Below are 26,692 nucleotides of genomic sequence, written 5' to 3'. Positions count from 1 at the left end.
CTGTCTGGTCTCGGTGTTGTCATCAATGCCAGGCCAGTTTAGATCTCTTCTATAGGAGAAAGGGACTAATTTGGATTTTTCTTCACCTCAGCTGATGATTTTTCATGTAACCGCTCTGATTTTGGTTTTGGTGAAATCTTGACCCTCATGTTAAATTTGCATTTCAATGCAAATTGAAATTGCCAAACAAAAGGCAAAGGAAAATAGGCAGAACATTCACTCATCTGATACCAGGGCATCACAGTTCTGTGAGGAGCATTTCCCTAACAAGCTTCTCTGAAGGTGACTCTAGTCCTGATTCCATGTGGCTTGAAATTTTATACTCCTGTGCAAAATTTGGTACAAAATCTTGTCTGCACCAAAGAATTGTACCTTTTTATTACTTTAGGCTCATTTTGTGCAGGTCAAAAGCACTATGTGATGTGCAAGGCAAAAGAAGTCTGAATGAATTCTTTGGGAAACCCCTGCTCACCTTCCATGCTTTGCAGTCTGGATCAAGCTCTGGTTGGTCAGTTCAAATGGTTTAGCTTTCAGCCATCACAGCTTACACTTCTAGAACATAATATTTTTAGATTATTTTCCCCCCTAGAACCAGTTTTTCCTCTTTTGCTGCAGATAACTACCTTTTCTTGTAGATGATTTACCCTACTGGCTGTTTCCACTTCTGAGGGATGCTGAGAACTCCTCTTATGTGACACTTTGTTGAAATCCAGCCCCAAGAGTCATTTTGCTATTCTTGTTCTTCTGCCTCTCTGCTGCTTCTAAAACTTGGCCTTGACAAACAGAACAATGTTTTTGTGGTGACCCCAGGCTTCTGGGAATGTCTCAGCCACTGTGGGAACTCAGTGACTTGGTTCAATGTTCTTGAAGCACATACTCTGAGAGAAGCGTGAAGGAGCAGCTATCACTGCCTATGGATACTGCTACAGTCTCTGATTCCAGTCTTTCACTGAGTCACTGTCTTGGTTTGGAAAGACAGGTGTCTGCTAAGGAAGACAGGAGCCTCCCCTGAAATGGAAAATGTAAACCCCCTCCCTCAGAATTGCTATAAATTTTAAATTAAGGGGCTCTCAGGCAAAAATATGGGAGCAGGAATAACAGCTCTTTATTAGGGAAGAAAATAAAAAGATAAAATAAACAATGCAGTAAACTAAAACAACACTGACAGAGTCAGAACACAACCTGACACCCTGTGGGTCGGGGTGTTGGTAGCAGTCCAACTGGAATTGTGGCTGCAGCCCTCCTGGAGTGTCAGGTGTGGTTCTGGTGGAGCAGGGATCCTGTAGAAGGGTGGAGTCTTCCTCTGCAGATCCAGTGGAAGAGGCAGCTGTTCCTCTGGGAAATCCAGTGGAGAAGCCATGCTGGTGTTCCAGAATCTCCAGATTATATCCGGGTAGGAATGCTTGGCTCCTCCCTCTGGGCTCACATCTCCCAGTGGGATGCTGTAGTTCTTATCAGGCATGCAGTGACATTCAATATCCTGTTATCAGCAGATGTCCCCCCAAGGGAGGATGGGATGTGGAAGAGATAAGGAAAACTGCCCATTTAACAGAAGACAACTGCCTTACAGATGGCAAGTAGAATACAATTTGCTTGGCAATCTAGGACAGTCACCTCATCCACTGATGTGTCAGCCTGCCCATTAGCCCATTAGGCATGCTGTTCCATCACCAGCCTGACTACTTTGGGGATATCATTAATTGTGTGAGATGTTTTTTGCTCTAATGTCTTTAGATGACAGGCATTTGTGACACATTCTTAAGATGCTTTTATTTGGTATATGTTGGCAGAGTACTCTGTAATGCATTTGGTTATTGTTCCTCTTTTAGCATCTCATCAGCCAAAGAGGAGTCTGGTCATTCAGGTGTGGGGTTCATCTGACCAGTGTAGACATCTCTGTCTGCTGTCGTATGGGCTCCTTTAGCAATCAAAGGAGAGGACCACGAGGGAGAAGAGTTTCTGGCTGTTGTTCATCTTACCTTGTGGCAGATGTCTACAACAGATCAGGTGATTTGTCTCCTGAGTGAGCAGTTTCTCCCTACTGAGTAGAAAGGCAGTGGTGTGGAAAAGAGGACAGAAAAAGCTGATTTCTCTCGTGCCAAAATTCCTGAAGACTTGATTGAAAGCTTGTCTCAGTTTTGGAGATGAGATTTGTCCCCATTTACCACTCTACAGCTGGAAAGCTCTCTAATTCCACAACTGCTCTGTATTTATTGTCAAATTCATGAGACTGACCTCTCCAACTCCTCTCAGACTCACCTGCATGGAGGTATCCAGCAGACACAGCTTGAGAGCTTTGGTACTCACATTCTTTCTTTTTGTCCTTTATTTACATGCCCTTGCTTGTGTTTATCCCTTCAAGCTGGACTCTCCCAGGCATTTGTGTTATGCCTGCGAGCTCAAAACCCTGGTTCAGTGAAAGACAGCTCCCTTAAGACTGAGACAAGCTTTGCACAGGAGAACAAAGGAAAACAAAGGTCTGCTCCACTTGCTGTTCGAGGACACTATTTGCTCTCTGATTGACATGTATGCACTACCCTCCTGAAACCTCAACTCTCTTCCAGGTCTGATAAACACTGGTGTTTTGGAAGATGGAATTCTCCTTAAAAAGTCATCCAAGCCATGCTGTGTAACAACTTTGATATCACAGCTTATGCCACCTGGGAGCATCTCTTCACATGGCTGTCACAGCTTGTTAGGTTAGTGTGGGACATTCTCCTGTCACTCCTGGAATAATTTCTTTGCTGGGTTATTGCCCTGCTTAAGGGCAGTTGCATATAGCAGAAACAGCCTATTGATAAAGAAAGATGTTGTCAAAAGGCAACAATATGTTTTCCCAATTTCCATTTCTCAGTTAAATTATTTGGGTCCCTGCAATTTTTGTCCCTTAGAAGGAACTCCTACCCAAGTAGAGGAAAGAGAAAACATTGAAGGCAGCTAACCCAATATGTGATTTAGTCAGAGAGTTCAACTGAATGAATAAGCAAATAAACTTCATTTCAATTTCTGCCTGGCTGTGAAAGTATTTTATTTTCCTCAGAGTGATTCTTGGCTGTGAAAATAGAGCTGTTGTTTTTCATTTGTGGAAGGTGTCCCTGCCCATGACAAAGGGATTGGAACTAGATGATCTTAAGGTCCCTTCTCACCCAAACCATTCTGTGATTCTGTGTTTGGCAGACTCTCACAAAAACCTTTCAGCACAGACTTATTTTGCTGTTTGTCCAGTAAATACAGATTTTTTGTGTTGATCTGTGTTGTGTGTGGTTTTGGCATGATTTAAAAATGGACTGGTTAAGCAAGTTTTGCTACAACTGCTCCTGCCTGTTGTCAACCCTCCTTGTTCATGGGTTTCCACAGAAAGAAGGATGAGCCTCTGTGGGACAAAGGACTTCCCATAAAGACCAGAGTAAATCTTAAAAGGCTCTTTTCCCTTCCCTCTTGGCCCAGAAACTTTTTTGTAACTCAGGTTAGCTGGACAGGCAGTGTTGGATTATCTATAGTATGAGTGGTTTGATGTGAAGGATGCTAATGTTCAGCCAGATTGTCTGGATGAGAAATCACTGAGGTGAGACTGGACAGGCAATTTGTATCAAGTTCTGCATTTTGTAATTTATACTCTGAATCTTTAATTGACAAAGTGAATTAATTTGCTCAGGTGGCTGAGAACCATGTTTAGATGGGGAGGGAGAATTCACCTGAACTCGGGAATTCTTGGTGAGGAGAGCCAGGCACTCAGAGGCTCTTTTTTCTGGCCTGGTGCATCCTGACTTTTTAATCTACAGCAGCTCTGGTTTACAGCAGATGTGGAAACCTCTCCCTCCCTGAGGTTCCTGCAGCCTACCAAAGGTGGTCTGCAAACTGGCACCTGGGGTCAAATCCACCAGGCAGGGGGAGCACCCAGAGCTCCCTGCTCATGGTGATAGCCTGTTGTCCAAAATGTTGTCTGCTTTGCATCAGCTAGACATCAGGCTCTCTTTGGGGGCTGAGTCATGGTCCCTCTTGGATCTGCCTTAGACTAGAGTTCAACCTTCAGCAGAAGTAAAAGAGGTGAAAGGTAAAAAAATATTAATTTTTTTACACAATACCTAAGAACTGTGAGTATGACCTGGCCATGAAGAAGGTGAATTTTATCCTGGACTTCACCTGTGTGCCTTTCGAGTTGAGATAGAGCATTGCCTCACGTAGCACTTTGGTAAGACCCTGCCAGATCTGCTCTCTTGTGCTGAAGAAAGAAGAATTAAAACTGGAACAGGTGAAGGAGGGGCTGGTACCTTGATCAGGGGAAGGGCTGTCCTAGGAGAGGAGGCTGAAATTTAATTTGCTTTGCCAGAAGCACAAAGAAGTTGGGTTATCCAGTAAAACCTATTTATTGGGTTGTTCAGTAAAAATCCTTCAGGTTGGGGGTGGAGAAAGCTCTTCAGGCCAAAGAACAGTGTTGGCACATGAACAAGTGACACATACTGGTTGGGAATAAATTTGCACTGGAAATTAGGAGCGAGGTGGGGGCGAAGTGTTTAAGGACCTCTTGTACTCTGTACCAGGTGCCAGGAAAACAGAGCCCCACACCTGCAGCACAACATGCTGTAGGCTGTGACAAGGTGTTAGAAATCCTGTGTGAAAACTGGTTTGGACCAAGTGACCTTCAGAGAAACTGTTGTTTGCTGTGTGGACAGGGCAGGTTTTAACACTTGATCTCTTCCTGCTTGACTGTGTTTGGTTTGTGGGAAGGAAAAGGTAAGGAAGGAACAAATAATGGAAAACTTCCAACTCTACTTCTTAATCTTGGGACATGTAACAGCCCAGTTTGCTATCAGTTTGTTGGGCTGGTCCTCTACAAACAAGAGGAATTTACCTCACGGCAATCTTTCTTCACTAGAGCCCTGCAAAAGGAAGTGAGGTTTAATTAGCATTTTAAAGTGGACAGCCTTGAAGTTAATGATATTCAATAAAGAAAAATTGTTTTAACCTTATTTGCACTTTTCAATTTACTTATTAGAGGCCATCTGTTATATTTTAAGCAAGAGCACTGGGAGCTAAACTCTCAGATTGTCAAATGAGGTTTTAACTGGCTAAGCAGAAGGGAAAGAACAGGCTGCCTTAAATGAGCAGTTAGGCTGTTTTTCTTCAATTTCTCACTTTTGTGTCAAAAAGCAAATGGCCACCCTTTCAAGAAACAGTCAAGTTGCGACAATGACATCTGTTTTTACAGGTGCTGATGAGTCTTGGCCAATGTCACTTGTCCTCAGATCTCAGATACGCTCTAACATGGATGAAATTCAAAAAGCCAAAAGTGAGATGAAACTGGTGAGGGTGTGAAGGGCAGGAATAAGGATTTCTATAAGTAAATCACCAGGAAAGGGAAAATGGGAACATATTGATTTGCTGCTGAATGTATTGGCCAACCTAGTGACAAAGGGCATGGGGAAAGCTGAGGTGCTCTTTGCCTTTGTCATTGCTGGCAAGGTCTGCTGTCAAACCTCTTCATTTTCGTGCCTAGGAGCAGGATTTAGGAGAGGTAGGTGCCACCTGTCACAGGAGAGGATCAGTTTAGGCACTGGTGAAGCAAAATGGGCATATGTGGATGCACGGGACCAGGTGGATGTGTTGGAGGGTGCTGAGGAAGATGGTTGATGCCATTGCGAGACAGCTCAATGTGATCTCTGAAAGGTGGGTGTGATTATGGAAAGTCCCCAGGACTGGGGAAGAGGCTGATGTCAAGGTCATCCTCAAGCAAGGAGGGCCTAAGAAAACTGCAGACTGGTCAGCTTCACATTTGTCTTCATGAAGGTCACTGAGCAAATCTTGGGGACCATCTCTAGGCATGGGAAGGCCAAGAAGTCACTGTGGAATGTGGGGACCTGATCTCCATTGACTGTTACAGGATTTTGACTCCTAAGTTTAGCTTTCTTAAGCTTGACCAGATTTCCAACATACCTCTGAGAAACTGGGTGTTTTTCCTGTGTTCCTGGCCAAAACAGAAACCTTTCGTAGGACAAGAGTCAAACCTTGGTCTCCCAGGTCTCATGAGAATAATTTAAATACTGGGCAACCCATAGTTCCTCCTAAAGGGTTGGGAAAGGAGAACAAAGTGTGCTGTCCACATCTACTGAGAAATGCTTGGGATCCATACAACTACTGCAGTGCACCTGGATTTGGGACTGTGCATTCATGTATGGTTGTTTGGATTCAGGGGTGTTGCTATAATAGATAAACTGCTGTCCACCTGAGCAGAGGCTCTGAATCCTGGTCTCTGGGGAATTTGGCTGTGGTGGCTGCAAGGTTGCCATGCCCAGACTGGGGTTGGGATAATCCCTTCAGTCCCTTTTGCAAACGAATGCAAATTGTGATCAATGCCATGGAGCAGCAATGTAAATTGCTTCAGCCTGAATCCCTCTGAACTGGAAATCTGGAGACAGATCCCACAACTGCTTGAACATTTAGCTCTCAGGCTGAAGTTGTGAGATTTTTCCCTCTCTGTGAGATTTTGTGTGTATCCCAGATTTTCTGGGGACTGACCCAGCAGCTGCTGGTGGTGCCAGGCTTGCTGCACAGCCAGCTGTGATTCTGTGCTGCATGGTGAGTTATGGCAACAGAAGGAGGGAGAAATGATCCACACAAAAGAAACAGGGCAGAAATGTAAACTAGATCACTTTGATTCATGACATCTCTTGATCATTAGGAAGAAAATCCCCACTAAACCAAATGAACTATGAAGTATCTGTAGCAGTGAAATCTGGCTGCCAACAATGTTATTGTAAAACAGAGTCATGGGTACTGTTAGTTTGCTGTAAGCACTGAAGCTGAATGAGTAGGCAATAAAATAGCTTTTATAAAACCTGTCTTTTGTGTCATTCCAAGATGAAAATGCTATTTTGTGTTCAGATCTATAGATTAAAAAAATCTCCACACCATAACTTGGGGTGACTTTTGTTTTAAGACTGTTTTAAATTTATAACTGAGCTGGCTAAAATGCTTTTCATCAAAGTACAAAAGTTTCATGCTGTAATTAATGGCAAGTGATATCTAATGCAATAAAACACCATCATTTGAGTGTTCTTACAAGACTATTTATGACTGGATATTGAAACTGATAATGATTCTGCCATTTGTCCTCATAATTTATTATTCCAAGGAGAGGCAAGTGGTGTTAAGGGTTCACGATCCGTTTTATGGAAAGAGTGCTGAATTCAGCTTTTTATTGGTGTAAATGACAATGTTTGGCTCTCTGTGGAAAATGAGCTTGTGACAGTGAGTGCAGGCCCTATGGAGGGGTGGAGGTGGGGGGTGTTGATGCTCTTTCTTAGAGAGCTGAAGCCTCTGGCTGTGTGATCTGATTGCAGGGAGACTTATTGGGAACAATGCAAAGACTCAGTTGCCATTCCAGCAGGATCCCTTGGAAGACCAGGTCAGGATTTTTCTGAAAACCTTCTGCCTGGTTTCTCAGCTAGGTGATATCTTGAGGTATCAAGCTGAGCTGCCAAAGCTGAATCCACTGTAAAGAGCCTAATCCGAAGTCCATGGAAGACAATGGAAAGAACTAACGGCTCAGGTAAAATCTTGGGTTAAGCCAAAACAAAACTCAGCTCTGGAGGAGACTTCCCTTGGTCTTGTAAATTGCCAGCCAGGCTGTGTCTCTCTGAGCACAGTCCTTTCATATTGTGCCAGGCCAATTTATGGAACTCTCAGGCTCTGATCCTCACCTTATTCAGGCTCATGGAAACATGGAAGAATTTCTTTTAAGTCAATGTCGATGCAGCTAATGGAAAATCTGAATGAAGTTAGACCTTGTCTTTTTTTTTTTTTTTTGGACTGCTGTCTGAAAAATAGAGATTATACCTCATTCTGACAGACTCTCAGCCCTGAGAATACAGATTTTTGGTTTCCCCCAGCATGCTGTTAATTTGCTGTGGAATAAGGTCCTGTAGGTAAAGATTTGCATTTCCATCAATAGCCCTAGCAGCAATCTAATGAGTTTCTTGCCGTTTTGCAAATAACTTGCAGTGAATCTGATGGCACAGAGTCAGGGAGGAGGATGTGGCCTGTTGTCTTTCCTTTTCAAGAGCTACAGTCACCTTCCTCTTCCCTTCCGCCTCCCCTCGTTCATTCTAATCAGTGTGTCAAAAGGGAGGGCACTCCTTTATTGGAGGTTATCCATGTCAAGGGAAGTTATGTTTCCATCACTACCTGGGGGCCCATCAGCAGATGAAGATAGAGAGCAGTGACTCAGAATGACTTTGAAGCAACGCCCAGCAGCAGCTGAAGACAAGAACGTAACCTCAGCTGACATTTAAAATAACCTGATTCACAAATAAAACTGTTCTGCTAAATTATGCATCTTTTTATTCTTGGCTGTTCTTAAAGGAAAGGGACTGGGTGAGTGTTTTCTGCGTGTGTCTCTGCTTTTCCCTGTGCTGGGAGCTGAGTGACAGATGCACACTGATGGAGCAGAGTGGATTGATTTTTGTGGCTGTGGTACTTTATGCTGAAAAGAAATATAGCTTTTAAAATGATGGAGGGCCCCTTCCAGAGAAAAAAATGTGAGGTGTACTGGTGAGTTTTGCTGCATGTCCCTTAATTATCTGCTTTGAGTTAAGGATGTGCTTAAATGCTTTGTTGACCAGCATTGATGGGAGTACACTTAACAGTAAGTTTGAGTTGAACTAAGTAATGGCTAAAGAAAAAGAAAGAAGAATAAGATAATAGAGAAAATGAGAAAAAATCTATCTCTGTTTTAGTAATTGAAACCAATAAAGAATGTGCTGTGTTTAAATCTTTTCCCCTAATGGCACAAACACAGTAAGTGCCATTGCTTGAGCACTCCTCTTTTCCCAGCTGAGATGTGGGAACAGTGAGATGCTGGCTGGCAGTGGACTGTGAGTCAGCAGTGAGCCTGGACAGCTGTAAAGACAAAATCCATTCTGTGGTGCCTCAAACACAGCAGGACCAGCTGGTCAGAAGAGGTGATTGTCCTGCTCTACTCAGTGTTGGTGTGGCCTCATCCGGAGCACTGTGAGCAGTTCTGGGCCCTGCCATTTAAGAAGGGTGTGAAGGTCTTTGAATGTGTCTGGAGGAGAGCAACAAAGCAACAAAGCAGAGGAAGGAATGTCCTGTGAGAAGCTGCTGAGGGCTTTGTTTGTCCTGTTCAGAGAAAAGGAGGCTGGGGGGTGACATCATTGCTCTCTACAGCTTCCTGAGGAGGGGAAGTGGAGAGGGAGGTACTGAGCTCTTCCCTCTGGGATCCACTGACTGTGTGGGAATGGTTGAAAACTGCACTGGAGGAGGTTAGATGGGACATTATGAAGCATTTTGTTACCAAGAGGTGGTCAAACACTGGAACAAGCTTTCCAAAGATTTGGTCCATGCACCAAGCCTGTCAGTGTTCAAGAGGTTTTGGAGAGTACCTTAGTAGAAGGTTTTACCATGGTCAGCCCTGAACTAGTCAGGAAGTTGAAGAGAGGGGTCATTGTATGTCTTTTCCAACTGAAACAGCCCTCTCCTCTCCTCTCCTCTCCTCTCCTCTCCTCTCCTCTCCTCTCCTCTCCTCTCCTCTCCTCTCCTCTCCTCTCCTCTCCTCTCCTCTCCTCTCCTCTCCTCTCCTCTCCTCTCCTCTCCTCTCCTCTCCTCTCCTCTCCTCTCCTCTCCTCTCCTCTCCTCTCCTCTCCTCTCCTCTCCTCTCCTCTCCTCTCCTCTCCTCTCCTCTCCTCTCCTCTCCTCTCCTCTCCTCTCCTCTCCTCTCCTCTCCTCTCCTCTCCTCTCCTCTCCTCTCCTCTCCTCTCCTCTCCTCTCCTCTCCTCTCCTCTCCTCTCCTCTCCTCTCCTCTCCTCTCCTCTCCTCTCCTCTCCTCTCCTCTCCTCTCCTCTCCTCTCCTCTCCTCTCCTCTCCTCTCCTCTCCTCTCCTCTCCTCTCCTCTCCTCTCCTCTCCTCTCCTCTCCCCTCTCCCCTCTCCCCTCTCCCCTCTCCCCTCTCCCCTCTCCTCTCTCCTCTCTCCTCTCTCCTCTCCTCTCTCCCTTTCCATTCCATTCCATTCCGTTCCATTCCATTCCATTCCATTCACTGGTTCCAGCTCCTCACTTTTACAACAGTCAGGCTGTTTCTCTCACCATCACTGATTTCACTCTGCTCTCACCAACAGAGCCCCTTGTCACCTTCCTGAGGTTCTGTGGCCAAGCCTTTGCCAGATGCAATTTCCACAAGGGAGATGTGTTGATTGACCTTGAGCAATGGCCTGCCCTCCAGCTTTCCTTTAGTAGCTCTAAAGAAGTGTTGGGGAGGGCAGAGGGAAGATGAGAGATGTCCCATTTGATTTGGGTATCACTGTATTAGTTCTCCTACTGCAGCAGCACTGAGCAGCTGTGGGTGTGGATCACTGTGACAGATCAAGTACCAGGTTTGGACACCAGTCTCTCTTCCTTTTGTGACTTAAGTGCATAACTAGAAAATACAATCCAATTTTACACAGTGAGATGTCTGTTTGCTTGTCTTCCTTAGGTTCTTGCTGTGGCAGGCAGGATAGAGAGCCACCAAGACCTGTTTTCAAAGTGATGTCCTCTGAAGCACTGCTTCTGTCAAGTTTCCGTGTCAAGACTATCTTTCTGTGGGTTCCCAGAAAGATTCAAGCATCACACATGTCAAGGGAGCTGTGGTGTGCAAGTGGAAGGGCTGATATAAGGGAGTTGTTTTAATGTTTATCCTCCTGCCCTGCCTCCCAAAAAACCTGCTGCTTCTGATGGGGTCTGGTGATCTGGTCATAACTTTGAAGATTTGAACACAGCTCAAACCACCTCTGATACCTTTAGCTCACTGAATTCAGGATACCCATTTCTGTCTGGTGAGTCTCTGGTTTGAAAATTATAGTTGATTTTAACAAGAAATCTTATGAAGAGGTGGAGGGGGGAAAAAAATCACTCTTTTGTGAATCTGTTGCTCAGCTGAGATCAGTCTGTCCCATGGATGGGCTCTGTGAACATGTGTCCACATCGTAAAATGGTCGTGCAATTTAGCATGACAGGCAAGAGGCTTTTTAGAGGGTATTAAGGGGATACACTGGCTGAGGTTATTAAGGGGATACACTGGCTGTGAGAGCTTGCACAAATCCTGGCTCAGCCTGTGTTTTTGTGTTTCTGCATCTCTTACACTAACTAGCAATAAAAATTTAAGCCGTGTAGCAAAATTACTTTTGTTTCAGGGGCCAGGTGAATGTTCCAGGTTTTGTGTTTATTTATAGGAGATGAACTTGCTTGTGAGATGGCTTTTGTAAAACTGGATCCAGCTTTACCCAGAGCTGAGCCAGATCCATGGCTTGCATTTTTTAATGGGAATTATCCTCCTGGTTCAGAGGAGCACAGGACACTGAGGAGGGTGGTGAGGATGCAAGAGGTGATGCAGGAGACACATGGCCCTGGTTTTCCCCTACCCAAGCAGAGTCCTTTGGTGTTGGACTAACAGGACAAGAAAGAGCATGAGCTTGTAGAGAGGTGAGGGTTGGTGTCTTTGAGGGCACCAGAGGAAATGTCCAGAAATGTTTACCAGTATCCAATAAAAACCTTGGCAGGGGAGATTTTTATTGGATACTGTTAAACATTTCTTCTCTGAAAGGGCTGCCAAGGATTGGAAAAGGCTGCCCAGGGCAGTGGTGGAGTCACCATCCTGGAAGGGATTTAAAAGATGTGTAGATGTGGCTCTGAGGGACATGGTTTAGAGGTGGAACTGGCAGTGCTGGGTTGAAGTTTAGGCTTGATGATCTTAGAGGTATTTTCCAACCTAAGTGATTCTCTGAGGGATGAGGGTACAGGACTGTTTTGAGGTGACAAACAGGCCCTCAACCAAACACAAAACTCTGTGAAGATCATAGAAACCTCTAACACATCAAAATGCCAGTAGTGATGTGTCAGGCAGGGGTGACCTTCACTGGCACAAAGGTTTGTTAGATTCCAGGTCTTCAAGGTCAACAGGGACATTCACAGTAATGCAGTTGCTGTACCACTCAGATGGCCTTTTGGGACTTGGCCCTGTCCTGTTTCTGATAGCTGCAGCTGCTCCTAGGACCTACATCCCACCTACACCACCACAGGTGCTGAAGGTCAGGCCACCAACCAGTGTCCCATTACCACGTGCCTGACCCCAAAAACCCTTTTGCTTTCAAAGCCCTGGGAGAGAAGGACATTTTGCTCAGTAGTGTTTGTGGAGGTGGTCCCAGTGCCTGGGAGGGGATGCTGCTCTCTGGGTTGGGGTGTTTTATCTCTGTGTGGGTTCCTTGGCTGGGAATCATCATCCTGAGAAATGCAAGGGTGCCTGTTTACCATTCATGGAGCAGTGCTGCTCCGATGACACAGCATACATTACCCAAAAGTTCACTGGAGGACAGTGAAGGTGATCAGGAATGGAAGAAAGTTGTTTTTCTTCCAGAGACTTGAGAGCCAAATCGTAAAAAGTGAAATGTGATTGGGTGGCTGTGGCTGTGCCTATACTGCTGGGTACGGGCTGGACTGGGACACCCTGGCCTGTCCTTGGTGGTTTTGTTTTTTCAGTTCAGACTCACTTAATACAAATGTCCCACACCAGATGTCACACAGTCAGCTGACCCTGCTCTCTCCCAGCTTAATGCTGTCCAACAGCAACATGTCTAATTTCCAGCATGTGCCCTGGGACACATCAGTTTTCATGCCCAACCCTGCACATGTGGCACTGCGAGTCATGGTGGCCCTGATGCCCTGGCATTGGCACTTCTTTACCCTCAGCCCCACCAGGTCCTCAAAGCTTTGAAAATCTCCTTTGAAGCTTCTTTGGGCTGTGCATCTCCTTCTGGTCGGGCTCACACGTGCTGGATGTCTTGGGACGTGGCAGGCTCATCACAAGGAGATGCTGCTCGCACTAATGAGTTTCGTGTCTTGCTACAGTGGATGGTAATTAAAGGGGGCTGATGAGACGGAGCCTGCAGGCACGGGTGGTCGGTGTGGGGGTGAGGAAAGAGGCTGCTGAGGAGCAGCGCTGGGTGAGGGATGAGCTTTTCTCAGAGTGTCACACTAGAGGGTGCCAGATGGCTTTCCTCCACCCTGCTGCCTTCCCTCGCTCGCGTTTGGACACATTTGGCTTTGCACATTTTGAAGGCTCCTTCTACCCCCTGAATGCTCATTGTTGCTGCTAACTGGTGCAGAGTGCTGTTTTCCACCCCGAAAACTGTGCTATGGACAGTTGTGCTATGTGGTGTCCTCTGCACAGCCTGGTTTGTCCCAAAGCCAGAGCTGCACTTTGAAATTCAGTAGTGGCCAAAGAACAAAGTGGTCTGACTGTGGGGTGTGGATTGACCTGATAGCAGGACTTCAATAGGGAGCCCAGAGGCTGTCCTGGTCTTGGATGGGGAGTCACAACAGGAAAGCTGGGGATTATCCCCCACTATGCCATAGCAGGTTCATGTGCTTCCCTGTGGATCCCCTCCAGTACATCACAGCTCTGATGGGATGCTGCTCTCATTGCTGGCTCTTTGTGGCCCTTTTCCCTGTCCCCCAGACCATAAACAAGCACCTCTTGATGTTCCTGTGCTCTGGAGATGTCCCTCCCAAGGGCAGGATATTAACTCATTCCTCTGGATTTCCTGCTTGCTGCTTTCAGATGCATTTCAGGCTGAGGCCTGTCTGAATTCTGCTCCCATCCTCTTGAACATTTGCACCCCTTCAGGACTTGATCCATCCAGGTGTTTTACAAGCAAGTTCTTCACCCTTCATCAAAGGCATCAGTCAAGATGCTGGCCAGACCCAAATCTGGGGCAAACCTCTGCAGTTTTGGGAGTGAGCCATCACTAATCACGTTGTATCCTATCTTTCAACCACTTGTGCCTTTATCTCCACGGCTTTTGTGCAACCTGGGGCCATGATCTTTCTGAGCCCAAAGCATCCACAGGATGAATTAACCAAGACCCATTGATCTGCCTAGGGACTCTACTGAGCAGTCCCATCCCTGCAAAGACAATCTCACCCTGGTGGGCATCTAGGCCAAGCTTTCTGAGGTGACTATAATTCATGAGGACAGCAGCTTTTCCTTCCAAACTGGTTGATGGGTGTGTTCAGTGTACACAACTCTCATTCACATTAATTGGAAACCTTGGAAGTACTTCTCCTTCCCAGAAAAGTGGGGTTGGAATTGCTGTTCCCTGTAGGCTTGAGACTGTCTTCTAATTTGAGACTTGTAGATTCTATAAAAGGGGAAGTGTATGAGGCAGATGGGAGGAAATAATTATCAACTTCAAATCCCTTGAACTGCAATTTCACCCATGCACAAACACAGTCTTCCTCACATCCCAAGCAGAATTTTTACTCCCCAAATGCCTATAAGGACTCTCACTCCATAAAATCTCTAGTAATAGAGGTTGGATATTGCTGGGGTGGGTGGCAAACTCTTGGGTAGGTAAAGCTGCATGATGGTAAATCAGACACAACCTGATTCCTGCATACCAGCAGGATAAATATTTCCTCAGTGGGGAATACCCCAACTCCATTCCTTGCCATTGTGCACAGCTCAAGGGATGGCTTTCTCCCTTCCTCCTGTTGCTGTCTCCATTGGAGCCAGACCAGTGTGTTAACTCTTTCTTGCCCCACATGGGTAAATTAGAGCAGAAATGATGTGGGGTGTAATCAAAGCTGCCAATTAGAATTATGTTTGGTTTTACATAATAAGCCTAATTAGAACCCAGTATAGATCTGCTGGAACTCGATGAATTTCACTGAGGATGGATTTGGTCCAGTGTTTTCATGCCATTTGCATGTGTCTGTAAATGGCTAATGTGTGACAAACCAGTGGCATCACAGAACAATGCAGGAAGGGGAGATGTGTTTTTTATCCCATCCTCTCTGCTTGCTCCTTCCCCCAGCATTTTGCATTTATATTTGCCCACTTTTGTTTTGGAGTGTGGATAGTATCAGGAATGACTGGCTTATCTAAACATCTCATTTGATTTTTCTAGAGGTTTTAGTGGTGCTTTTTTATCATCCTCTGAGCTTTAGGGGGTTGAGAAAGGACTTTCTCCCAGCTGCTTAAAATCTCCTGCCACATATTCATTGCTCCTTACAAGAAGTCAAGCTCAGAGGGGTTTTTGAAGCAGCTGTGGGTCCTACTTCTCACTGCTGTGTCAGCTCATCCTCTCTGGAGGGGAATCTTTCAGCCCAGTGCTCAGCATACACAACACCTTTCTGCCCAGGTTGTCCTGGTGCTGTTAGTGAAGTGTTTGATGAGTAACTTGTGGCTTGGTGAGCAGCAGGAGGATGACACATGTCCTGTGCTCTCTCCATCAGGCTCAGCTTGTGTCCTGACCCATGTCCCTTGTCCCTGCATGGATCAGAGTGGCAGCATCCCACTGGAGCAAGGGCAAGAAACCTGCCAAGAGTCTTGGGGCTGCTGGCTGATGGAGGACCCATAGGAATTTTCTTTCATTTTCCAAAATGATGCCTGGTACTGGCTGCTGAGTACCACAAATTTAGTCTCTGATTCAGCATAATTTATTTAATTTTTCTTAGGATTGTATCAGAATAAAATTCAAGGTATTCTTCTTTTCCTTCCTAAACTGAGACCTCACTGTTTGAAAAAGCACAGTGTCACTTCTCTCATGCCTTGATTAGTGGGGTCCTCTAATCCTACCAAATTTTGCAAGCTTTAAGCATTCATGCTTAAAATGCAAAGGAGGGCAAAATGGGAATATTCCCTTATTTCAGCACCCTTGCAGCCTGGCCTGCCCATTGTCAGTGAGCAAGGATGTCCCTTAGGTTGTGGTGGTATAGAAAGCAGATGCCCAGGACCCTGCTGTCTACAAAGTGTAAGGCCAAGGCTTTGAAATAAGTTATTCTTATTGTGATTCTTGTTTATAACACCAGATTCATTGTTTGTAATTTTGTTCAGTGGCATCCAATCAATAGCAGACAATAAAATATTATTTCAAGTGGTGTAGACATTCCACGAGAATGTGATTGATTGCTTTAATTTCTGCCTTCCTCAGTGTTTTTACTAAACCCTGTCTTCATTTCTTTCATTCTGCCTAGTTCTCTTCAGCATCAGTTGTTAAATAAAGTGACATATTTATTATATCAGCTTTATTTGACAGATTGTGGGGTGACATATTTCAGATTAATTTTTTCATTTATAGATGTATGTGTGTGTGTGAAATTATACATATATATATATACACACACACTGTATAAAATCAGTGTGTGCCTGAATATACTGAAGGCCAGAATTTCCAAGCACAACTGGAGATTTTAGGTGGTGGTTTTAGCTGCCTAAATTGACACCCTTCGACTAGTCTAAAATCAATTGCCAGCAAGTATATGATCATGCAATTTAAGTGACATGTTATATGAAGTTCTCAGTGGCCAGATGAGGTTTATTATCTCTTTGGATGGCTGCAGAAACAGACCACACAGCATTTCTGGTTTTCCTTGTCTGACAGGACAGCTTAACAGCCCACCACTAAGAATTTTTATATTAAAACAAGCCCTGTAAGGTGGCTTTAACATGTGTTTTACAGAGATATTTCAGAAATGTCTGGAAAAGTTCCTTTTTGTCAAAAATCCAGGGAATTTTCTGGAGCTATTTCTGGTAATCATCAAACCCTCTTGGAGCACCTTTGTTCCTGTAAGTCTGGTGTGTGCAGGGCATGGAGATTAAAATCAAACTCTTTGGGTGGTGTGCATTGACTTATTCCATGTAAGGATATGGGCCATGAGATTTAGTACACCTCCTAAATTACAGCCTAAATGAGCTTTCTCCTGTAAATATTTCATGATTTTAAGTCAGGTGCTCCAGAACCTCAACAGCTTGTCCCAGAAATCCAGTGTTGTGGGGAACATGACAGCTGCTTCCAGCTTTAGCTGGTCTTGATATTGGGCTGTAAATCCTAGCCTTGCTGGAGGACTGAGCATTGCTTCAGAATGTGCCCAGTGTGCTTTGGGTAAGGAATTTCATTGCTGGAGAACATCTGGGTGCTGTTAAACATCCATTCTTGATCCTCAGACGAGTCTTTTTTTTTGTGCTGATCTGAGTTTCACATTTAAAATGGTAATTGTCTGAACTTGTTTAGCAATTTAGGATGTTCTCATAGCAGGGAAGCATTAAAGACTACACAGGCTCTGAACCACATATTGAAAATGGAGCACATTCATGTTTCTTTCCTAATCCTTACAAAATGTTGCTGGAATAGGGTTTAAGCCCAGCCAGCCCCCTTTTCATGAACATAGCTTGTTTTCTCTGAGCTTAAAAAAACCCCACAACCACCAAACAACCAACAAATAAATCCTATTACTCCAGAATATGATTAGTGTTCTGGTTTGAGTTATAAATCCCCTTCATTTAAAATGCACTGTTGCTACAAGTTAGGATTTGAAAGTACAATCATGCAAATGCCATTTGCAATGTTTTCACTCTAGTAACCTTGGCAATACTGCAAACAGCTCTCCTGTTTGATACACACAGGTTGGGAATCTCAATTGTAAAGGAGAGAGGGGGATGCTGCCAATTTGTGCTGCTCCTGGGAGGGGAAGAGGTCATTTCTGGGGTAAAATCTCATTGCTGCAGGAGCCATCCCTTTTTAGTCCACCTCATTCTAGATACTGGTGCTTTGTTTTATGTTGTTTTATGCTGGTTATATCCATCTTTACAATATTTAAACCCCTTGTATAAATCAAAATCATGGACCATAAATATTTATCAGCACAAGAAATACCCTGCACAGGAAACAAGCTCAGGAACAGAACAAACCAAGTATTGCTCATAAAGGCAAAACCAGTGGGTTACATTTCCATACCACCCAGAATTAGTGTAAAGCAGTCACAGACCCAAGCACCTTAATTCCCTCTTTATTTGATATTAAACATCCCAGACCAGCATGGATTTTCATGCTGGTCACTTGTTCCTCCTGGCTGGTGCAGAGGAGCAGCAGGGCTTTCCTTGGGCACATCTCCCTTCTAACAAAGCCCCACCTCTGCAGGCTCACAGCCCCAAACATGGGCCCTGTCCTGCACTGCTTGACCTGTCCACGATGGCTGGGGGCTGTTTTTGGTGGCCCTGGCAAGGCTGGTCACACCTGACCACTGTTTTGCTGCCTGGTGGAGTGTGGAAGATGCTTTGTAGGTGACTTCTTGTGAGTGTGGGAGAGGCAGAATTTCTTCTTGCAGGTAAAAAAAAAAAAAGCCCCTGTGAGATGTGGCAGGATCCTTGTCTTTGTCAGCCATTCCCTACTGACTGACGAGCTGGTCTGACATTTCCCCTTCCTGATGTTGATTTTCTGACAGCAGCCTCTCTGGAAATTCCTGCACCCACCTTTTCCACTGCTCCTGGATGCCAGCCCTGCTCATGGAATCAGATTCATTAAGGTTGGAAAACATCCCTAGGATCATCAAGTCCAGTTGTCAATTGTCTTTGAGTCTGGGACACCAAAACTTCTTGTGCTTTGGAGAGTGGGCAAGACCACAGAATCACAGAATCACAGAGTAGATCAGGCTGGAAGGACCACAGTGGTCATCTTGTCCAATGCCCCAGCTCAAGCAGGGTCATCCCCAAGCACAGGGCATAGGAGTATGTCCAGATGGTTCTGGAATACCCCCAGTGAGGAAACCTCCACACTCTCTGGTTAATCTGACCAGTGCTTGGTCACTGCATAGTAAAGAAGTTCTTCCTCATGTTCAGGTGGAGCTTCCTCAGTATCAGTTTCTGCCCATTGGCTCTTTTCTTATTGCTGGCACCACCAAGAAAAGCCTGGTCTGTCTTCTTGGCACCCATCCTTTAGATATTTGTACATATTTATGAGGTGGCCTCTCAGTCACCTCTTTTTGAGACTGAACAGCTCCCTCAGTCTTTCATCATAAGAGAGGCTGTCCAGACCCTTGACCAAATTAGTGGCTCTCTACTGAGCTGCTCCATGTCTCATGAAATCTCCAAAAGGCTTTGTGGGAGATGTTCTGTCTGCTCTGATCATAGAAAGTAAGCAGAAAATAACAAAAATATGAAGAAAATGTATGAAGACTTCTAAGGAAAAAAAACCCAGTGTTATGTGCATGTGTGTCTGCAGGACAAATTATTGCTGACTAGAAGTAGCAAATCTAACCTTACGGATATTCATGGCTGCTTGAACTTCAGCTGATTTACAGCAGTGAATGTATGAGCAAAAGCATGAGTTAAAACTTAGTCTTTTCTCATGCAGCTCACAGGATAATCTCCTGAGGTCTGGAAAACTCCTCCAGAACTGCAGAAGAATGGAAGCTGCATACCCTGAAAGGCAGCAGAACTGGAGGTACAGGAGCTTGGCTGAGCTCAGGAGGTGTGTGGCCAGCTGCACACGATGCTCATGTGCTTCCCACCTCCACACCAGCAGAACAGGAGGGGATGCTGGGCTGGGCTGAGAGCACAGAGTGCCTTGAGGGCAGAAAGCAGAACCTGGGGTGGGTTTCTGAGCAAAGGGCTCAGAATTCCTGTACAAGGGGATACCACCACGTGCCTTGCCTTTCTGCAGTGCACACCTCATTCAGAAAAATTTCACTCTGAAACTAACCACCTTTACTGCACCTTTTCAACATGAGCATGAAAGCATGGCTGGGCAGGGGCTGTCTGGGGGCCCTTCCTGCCTCGGGAGGGCTCTTTGTGTGACCATTGTTCTTTTATTGCCTTTTCAGACAGCGTTTTGCAGCCTTTAGCATTGTTCGAGTTCTATAGCAGAGTCAGATGTTAATCGGTTTGTTGTAGAAAATAGTTTTATAGCACAATTTAACTTTAGCTGTGCCCTCCCCCTCTTCCCTGCCTTGTTTTCCTTTGGAATGGGAAAGCCACCTGCAAGATGCAATTTGTCAGGGTGGGAGAGGTCTCCTGACCATGCTCATTGTCCTTTCCTGCTCAAGCAGGGAAGGCGCTTGGGTAATAATTTGTGGGTTAGGTGTTTCTTCCACCTGTGGTGTGCAGGTGATCCTGTTTGGATCTGCGGGCTTTGAGGGAGATTCACCCCACCCCACACAGATACCCAACACCCCAGAGACAAGGTGTTGTGCTCAGGAAGCTTTTCTACCTTAGGAATCATGTTTTCCACCAGTCTCCACACAAGCATGCCCAGCCCCCCCTTCATCACTCGTGGCACAGCAAGGCTCAAAGTGTTGGATACAGTCCCTTGTGTTTACTGCAGTCTTTCCAGACTGAAAGGGCAATTTGGGAAATAGTGTTTCCAGTGCAAAACCACTACTTGGAAAACAATAATTCATCATTTTGGAAAATCATGTTTTGAGCAAGGGAGGGATAAGGCACTGAACCAGGCTTATTGCTGTCAGGCTGCTTAATGTCTGCTCTCCAGCAGCTTCCCAGGATTACAGACCTCCTGATAAGGTCTCAGCTGTGCTTGGAGACTGTCTCTGGGATGCTGAGATACTTCAGGATCTGTGGTCATGTTGTCTGTGGCTGACTGGCTTCTGGTTAAAAAGCTACCTGGAAGTCAACACAAGTGCTTTATCGACTTGCTGAAATCTTCCCTCAAAGCTTGTTAGGTCAGTATTATTAAATTCAAAAGGGTTTGGAGTAGGATGTCTGGAAGCAGACACCTTCCAGGTGCTGCAGCCATGGGGGTGAAGCATGCAGCACCTGGAAACAAAGACACTGTTTGGATGCTCTCCTGTTTATGGAAACTCCATAAAAATAAATGACAACAGGAGCAAGAGCATTTTCTAAGTATCAGATAAAAATGTTTGGTTTTTTTTTTTTCCTTCATACTGTAGAATTTAATACATATAAAGATTGCTTCTAGGAGTGTCATTAACAACTTGGTTTTTTTAAAGTTTTGTTGTCAAGGTCTGAAACAGAAAACACACAGTTGCTATTACAACATGTAGAGCATCCTTCTAAGGATTTTTTTCCTCTATTATCCATAAAAGAAGCATGCTCCCAATCAGTTAAGGCTTCCCTTTTGTCATATTTTCCATTCTCCCCTAATCCTCCTGTTGTCAGAGGTCTTCAGACAGCTATGATGCAAATGCCTCCATTTGGTGGCTTAGGATCCAAAATTCACCCTCTAAACAAAATTACCCAGACATGATTTAGTGTTTTTGATAGACACTGCAGTGTTGAAACGACAATGTGCAAACATATCCTGTCTAGTGCTTGTATTGTGGACAAATCCCAAATCATGAGCTTCTGCAAGAAAAAGGGCTGGAGGGAAAATTTCCATGCATGCTGGCAATGCAACAGGCATGCTAATTAGCTGGGCTGTTTGCTGCTCTGGATCTCAAAGGACCTGGGTCTGCCCAGGGATTTCTTAATTCTTTCCCTCATTTCCCCCTTGTTTAGTTGTTTTGATTTTTTCTTCTGGCCTTCACCTGTTTGCTCTTGTGGGAACAGCTATTAAAGGCCCTGAGGAGGCCTGTCAGTGAGTAATTGCTAGCACCCAGTAATTAGTTGAACTAATCAGAAGTGGTTAATTGTGATGGGATAATAAATGTAGTAGCCCACCACTGTGGTTTGCAGAAGGGAGGTGAAGATGTTTGGGTGAATTTTAGCACTTATTAGTAGGTAATGAATGGGGTCTGGGTAAGGGCTGTGGGTCCTCATTCAGTAAATCTGGTGACTCTTGATATCCTGATGTTGAGGCACCTCCAGTCCCTGAGCTGAGGTTAAGCTGTATGGCTTCCAGGTTTCTTTACCCTACTGTGGTTTGTCATTCCTTACACCAGCTCTGAGTTCCAGTCCAGAGGGTTGCAGTGCACACTGGATCAGGAAACTCCTACTGTCTTTCCTTGCTCCTTGTTTATAGAGGTGGCTCTGATCTGGAACAAGGTCTGAAATCACCACCCTGGACATTGATGAGGATCTCTACACCCCGAGTCCTCTGCTTGCAGAACTCTAAGCCCTGAGAACTTGCATTGCTCCTTTTTGACTTGGCTTGCTCTGCTAAAGGGCATGCTTTGTGATCCCTGACTTGTGGCACAGCAGGCTTTGGCACATCCTGAGACACCAGTCTCTTGTTTCAAAGCTCCTACATCAGGCAGTGAGTGAATTTTTATACCTAAGAAGCAAGTGCAGACACCACACAGAGAATGGGGTGGGCAGAGCCCTTCAGCAGAAAGTGTTTTGCTACATCCTTTCTCCCCTCTGAAATTTTGGACAGCACCCCTGTCTCCCTGCTACTCCATGCCTTTGTTTCTGAAGCAGCATGGTCTGTTCTGTGCTTGGACAGTTTCCCTGACTGTGTTCTCCTTGTTTATACATCTCATTTAGAAGTAACCTTTGTATTTTGCTCTCCTACTGCTGACCAAAATTCCTGACCATGGCTTGGGTGGGCCACTTGGGTCAGCTTTGATCATCTGTTGCCACAAGGCTTTGACTTTTCTTCTATAAACAGGGGCTGCAAATGAAGTGCTGGATTCAAAGCAATAATGGGGAAACAAACCATGTTTTTTACCACTCCCTCTCCTGAGGATGGACCTTATTTAAATGGGGGCTCCTGTTGCTGTCCTATGCAGAGTTTGTGTAGAAACCTCTGACAGGATTGTCAAAAGTAGGTCATGGAAGCTGGAACTTCATGTTGGAAAGGCAGAATTTCTGGCCAGAGAGAAATATCCTCATCTGGAGTACCTGGAGATGGGATGAGTTTGGTGGCCACCCCAGAGATGAGAAACTGAGCCTCACACCAATACCATGGCTCGAAACCCTGCTGCATCCTGCACTTCTTGCCTTGCTCACAGTTCAGTGCTTGTTGCACATGTGTTATTTTTCTCCTCTTGCACCCTTCCCACTTCACATGGATAGCTCAAGAACCATTGAGCAGGAGGAAAGTAGGAAAGAAATTTTCTTATTTTTGTCCCCCCCCTTCCATCTCCCCTTTGAATGTCACAAGACTGGAAGGTTTCTTCTTTGCAGAACCAGATTTAAAACACCCTGTAATGTTCACTGTTTTCTGTGAGACTGAGCCCTCCTGGGAGGTCCATATCCTGCCCCAGGGGAGGTGAGGGATGTGAGTACATCTGTGAATCCCAGCACCTGTTTCCCACAAAGATACATTCCTTTATTTTGATACTGTTTTGTTGTTTAGTGGTTTTTGTTTTTTTTTCCCCCTGGTCACATTATTGGTTTTTCATTTTAAAGGCCACTGAAACATTGCCTCCAACATTAACTTGCCACTCCTCTCCTGTGATGTTTTGGAGACCCTTTGGGGCAGCTTATCTTCAAAGAAAGTCAGTTTTTCCTGTTTTACTTGAGGACTTTCATCACTCCTTCTTCAACCTGGGGGAAAAAAAACAAAACAAGCCCTAAACAAGCCCATGTGCAGGAGCCCAGGCAAACTGGATTGTACTGAAAGGACAAGACACAAACTGTACCTTACACTGCCAAGCCCACAAAGCTCAAATCCATTCCAATTTTAATTCCTTTTAAACACCTAGACAGCCTGTATAACTTAGAAAAAATCTAGTTTTCCTTGTCTATACATGGTGTTTGCTGTTTGCCTTTCTCTTGATATGTCTCTTCTCTGCCTGTCCTTGGCAAGAGGGAAACTGTCACTTCTTGAGCATTAGAGAAAAAGCTTCTCACACTGTAGACTTATAAATAATAATAGGAACCTATAAGTGTTCACACAGTGAATGCACATTAGGCACCATCCTATCTGGAAGAAGTATTCATATTTTATGAGACACTCTGCACAGCCACCTAGGCACACATAATACTGAGGTGTTTGAGCAGGTGATCATGTAGCAATCTAGGCCATAAACTGTGTTTTTTCTTCAGGAGTGGGGACCTGTTTGTTTGCCCAGAATCACTCCTGCTTCCTGACATCCAGTGTGGCACAAAGTTCAGAGGATACATGCATGAGTATGGAGTCATCTTCAGATCTCACTAAATCTCAACATAGACAGTTTTGCCACAAATGTAGCATTGGAAACAATCAACAGATGTTAAAGATGTGTTGTACTAATGACCTATTTCATATTCAAGATCAGTTCTGAATTCCCTTCTCAGCTACTCATCTGCATAACATTTTATTCATGTTCATTAGCCATCAGGAGATTCTAACTCAGCAAAAGTGGATATTAATCAATTTCCCCTTTGATAATGAATGGATACGACACCCAAAACCATTGTAAGCCTCCCTGTACCTGGTGCAGTACCTGGAAAGAGTGTGTTGTGCAGCCCAGTCACTTCATATCTGACAAGGATGCCTTGGGGGAATTCTTGTGTTTGATTTCAGTGGAATAAATGAGCCCTGCAGAGAGGCAGTAAAAAATATGAGACCATGAGCGCATGCAAATGAACCTGCCTAACTGTGGAGGTATCCAAAACCTCCCCAAAATGCTGCCTGAAGTCCAGGAACCTCTTACAGCTGGACTTAGCAGCTGAAGCCTTCAAATCTGCAGGAGTGTTACCAAGAGGGAAAGAGAAACAGGGTAAGAACCAGCATGACCAGTAATCAAAAACTGCTTCTAAATCTGATTGAACTGCTTCTAAATCTTGCACACTGCCCCTGACCTAGTCCCTGTCAATCTGCCTCATCAAAACCAGCAGCCACCACCTATCACCTGAATGGAAAGAAAATGACAGCCCAACATGCATGTCTGGAGAAGACCAGAACATTTTCAGTGACCAAAAGCTGTTGATTAGCCTGGATTTTATTTTTTTTTTTTTTTTTTGTCCTTATTTTTAACTCTGTTGGAAAACTTGGTGCTTGGGACACACTGAGTTTGTTTTCAGCTCTAAAGGGAGATGTCTTGATGTCAATCTGTAATGGTGATGGCACAGAGAAACCCAGCAAAAATAAGCATGGCACATTGTTAAGGGAGGCAGACTTCAACATGAAGATTAATTTGGAATGATATGTTTCTACAGAGTCCAACTAGACCTGGAGAAACTTCAGATTCTGGTGTTTATTTTTGAATGTGTCATGCTAAGCACAATGAATCTTGTTTACCTTCAGCTGTCAGACCTAGGGCAGGGTGGATTTGTCTCTGCATGGGGGAAGAAGGTACTGGGGAAATGTCTTTCTCATCCCTCTCTGCTCTGGATCTGGAGGGACTCTGTGTCTTACAGCTCAGAGTTGTGATTTTAAGTAATTCCAGGACAAAGCCAAGGCTCAGTTAATAATGTAAGACAATTCTGGGAGTGGGGGTAGGGGGCAGCCTGCTGTTCCTTGTATTGATCAGGAATTAATGTCTAACCTTTGAAAAAGCAGTGGAGAATCTCAGCATGATTGTGAAACCCTACTTTGTGCTGTGATCAGTTACCTCTGGGGACCTGCAGGGCTCAGCCTGCTGATTACAGATGCATTAGGAAAAACCTGAATTTTCAATTTTTCACATGAATCTTATAAAGTGAAACGGACTCCTGCTGGGATTTATGGAAACTGGTTTACTCTCCACTGCACTCAGTACATCTACTTAGCTAAGTTGGGAGAGTGCTTCAACCAGAGAGGCACTGCAAGAATTATTCCACCCTCAGCAAGTTAATTGCTGCATCGTCAAGTAGCATGGTTATCCATCCTATTCCTTCTGCTTTCTCTCTCTTTTTTTCTCCCCTCTTCCTCTCCAAGAGCTGATGTGTGATGTCTTTTATTTTTTTTCCTCCTCCTTGCCATCTGTTTCATGTTTGTAACTTGCAGAGGGTGGGTGTGTGGTAGTGGAGCTTGTGATGAAGTTTGCTGGTGGAGGCATTTCTTTCACTCTGTTAATTAGATTTGTGTTTTCGTTACTCCCAGTTCTAAGGGCCATGCAAATAGGACTAAATTATGCATTAGTGATATGCCCCAATGTTTAAAACATTCTTATTGTTGGGGGACACTGGCTCCATCCTCTACTCGTCCCTTTCATGGAATTCAATTATATTTAAACTATTAACATGGAAAGTCTAAAAATTCTATTAAAATGTCAGTTTAATAAATCTTCCTAGGTTTAATCTTTCATTTCTGGACCGGGGGAAAGGGAGGATGAATTATGACAGTTTTAAGTTTTCCCTGAGCAGCCCCTGTGTGTTAAATTGTCTGTAACTGTCAGAGTGTTTCTGAACTTATCTATATTGGTAAAACAATCTGAGGCAATAGGAGAGTGCCCGGGGTATTCACTACAATCAAACACTTCATGTCCAGGTCTAAAACATGCTACAACTAGGGGAATTTGGACCCAGTTCTTTCTTTCCAGCCATTACAGAGAAGCAAGGGAAATTGGATGCTTCATGCTTGCCCTCCACTCCCTGCTCCAGGCTCTCAAAGATGGGTTTATCTGGCTTTGGACATGTGATTTGGACCCAGCACTATTTACAACTGATTAGATTGGTGTTTTTAATTCCTCTCTTCTCCCATGTGCCACTTCAGAAATACCAAGGGAGTGTCAATCGTTCTGGTTTGTACCCCATGGTACTGAGCACCATGTGAGCATCTCCTGTAAGCAAAGCTTTCTCCTCTCCCTCTTTTTGTGCTGTATGTCTGCTTTTAATAAATGCTGAAATCGTGTCTCTCCTGTTTGCTTCAGCTAACTCTTGATTTGAAGCTGTTCCAGTGTCTAACACACAGGGAGTTTTTTATTATTTCCTCTTGGCATTCCTGTGCTTGAAAATCAGGACTCACATAAGACCATATAAAGAGATTGCAATGGTTTAGCCCAAATAAAGGAAATCCAGCTCTTGGTCCTGCACTCTCATGGCTGTAACACAGAGGATGCAGGTGTAGGGATGGTTCTGAGACCTGGGACATGAACAGAAT

At 44.7% G+C, this 26,692-nt stretch overlaps 1 protein-coding gene across 1 annotated transcript in view; it reads left to right on the top strand.

Moving 5' to 3' along the window:
* XYLB (xylulokinase) overlaps positions 1-3,007 on the top strand; it is an 89,771-nt gene extending 86,764 nt beyond the window's left edge. Inside the window, exons 19-20 of the mRNA XM_059839121.1 lie at positions 1,830-2,007; positions 2,565-3,007. Of these exons, the coding sequence (XP_059695104.1) occupies positions 1,830-2,007; positions 2,565-2,704 (318 nt within the window). The 3' untranslated portion in view covers positions 2,705-3,007. The remainder of the gene's footprint in view (positions 1-1,829; positions 2,008-2,564) is intronic.
* Positions 3,008-26,692: the final 23,685 nt, after the last annotated feature.

This window comes from Haemorhous mexicanus, chromosome 1, assembly GCF_027477595.1.
Source record: "Haemorhous mexicanus isolate bHaeMex1 chromosome 1, bHaeMex1.pri, whole genome shotgun sequence".
Classification (NCBI taxonomy): domain Eukaryota; kingdom Metazoa; phylum Chordata; class Aves; order Passeriformes; family Fringillidae; genus Haemorhous; species Haemorhous mexicanus.
The sequence above is the reverse complement of the archived record's forward strand: the minus strand, read 5'-3'. Positions and strand labels throughout refer to the sequence as shown.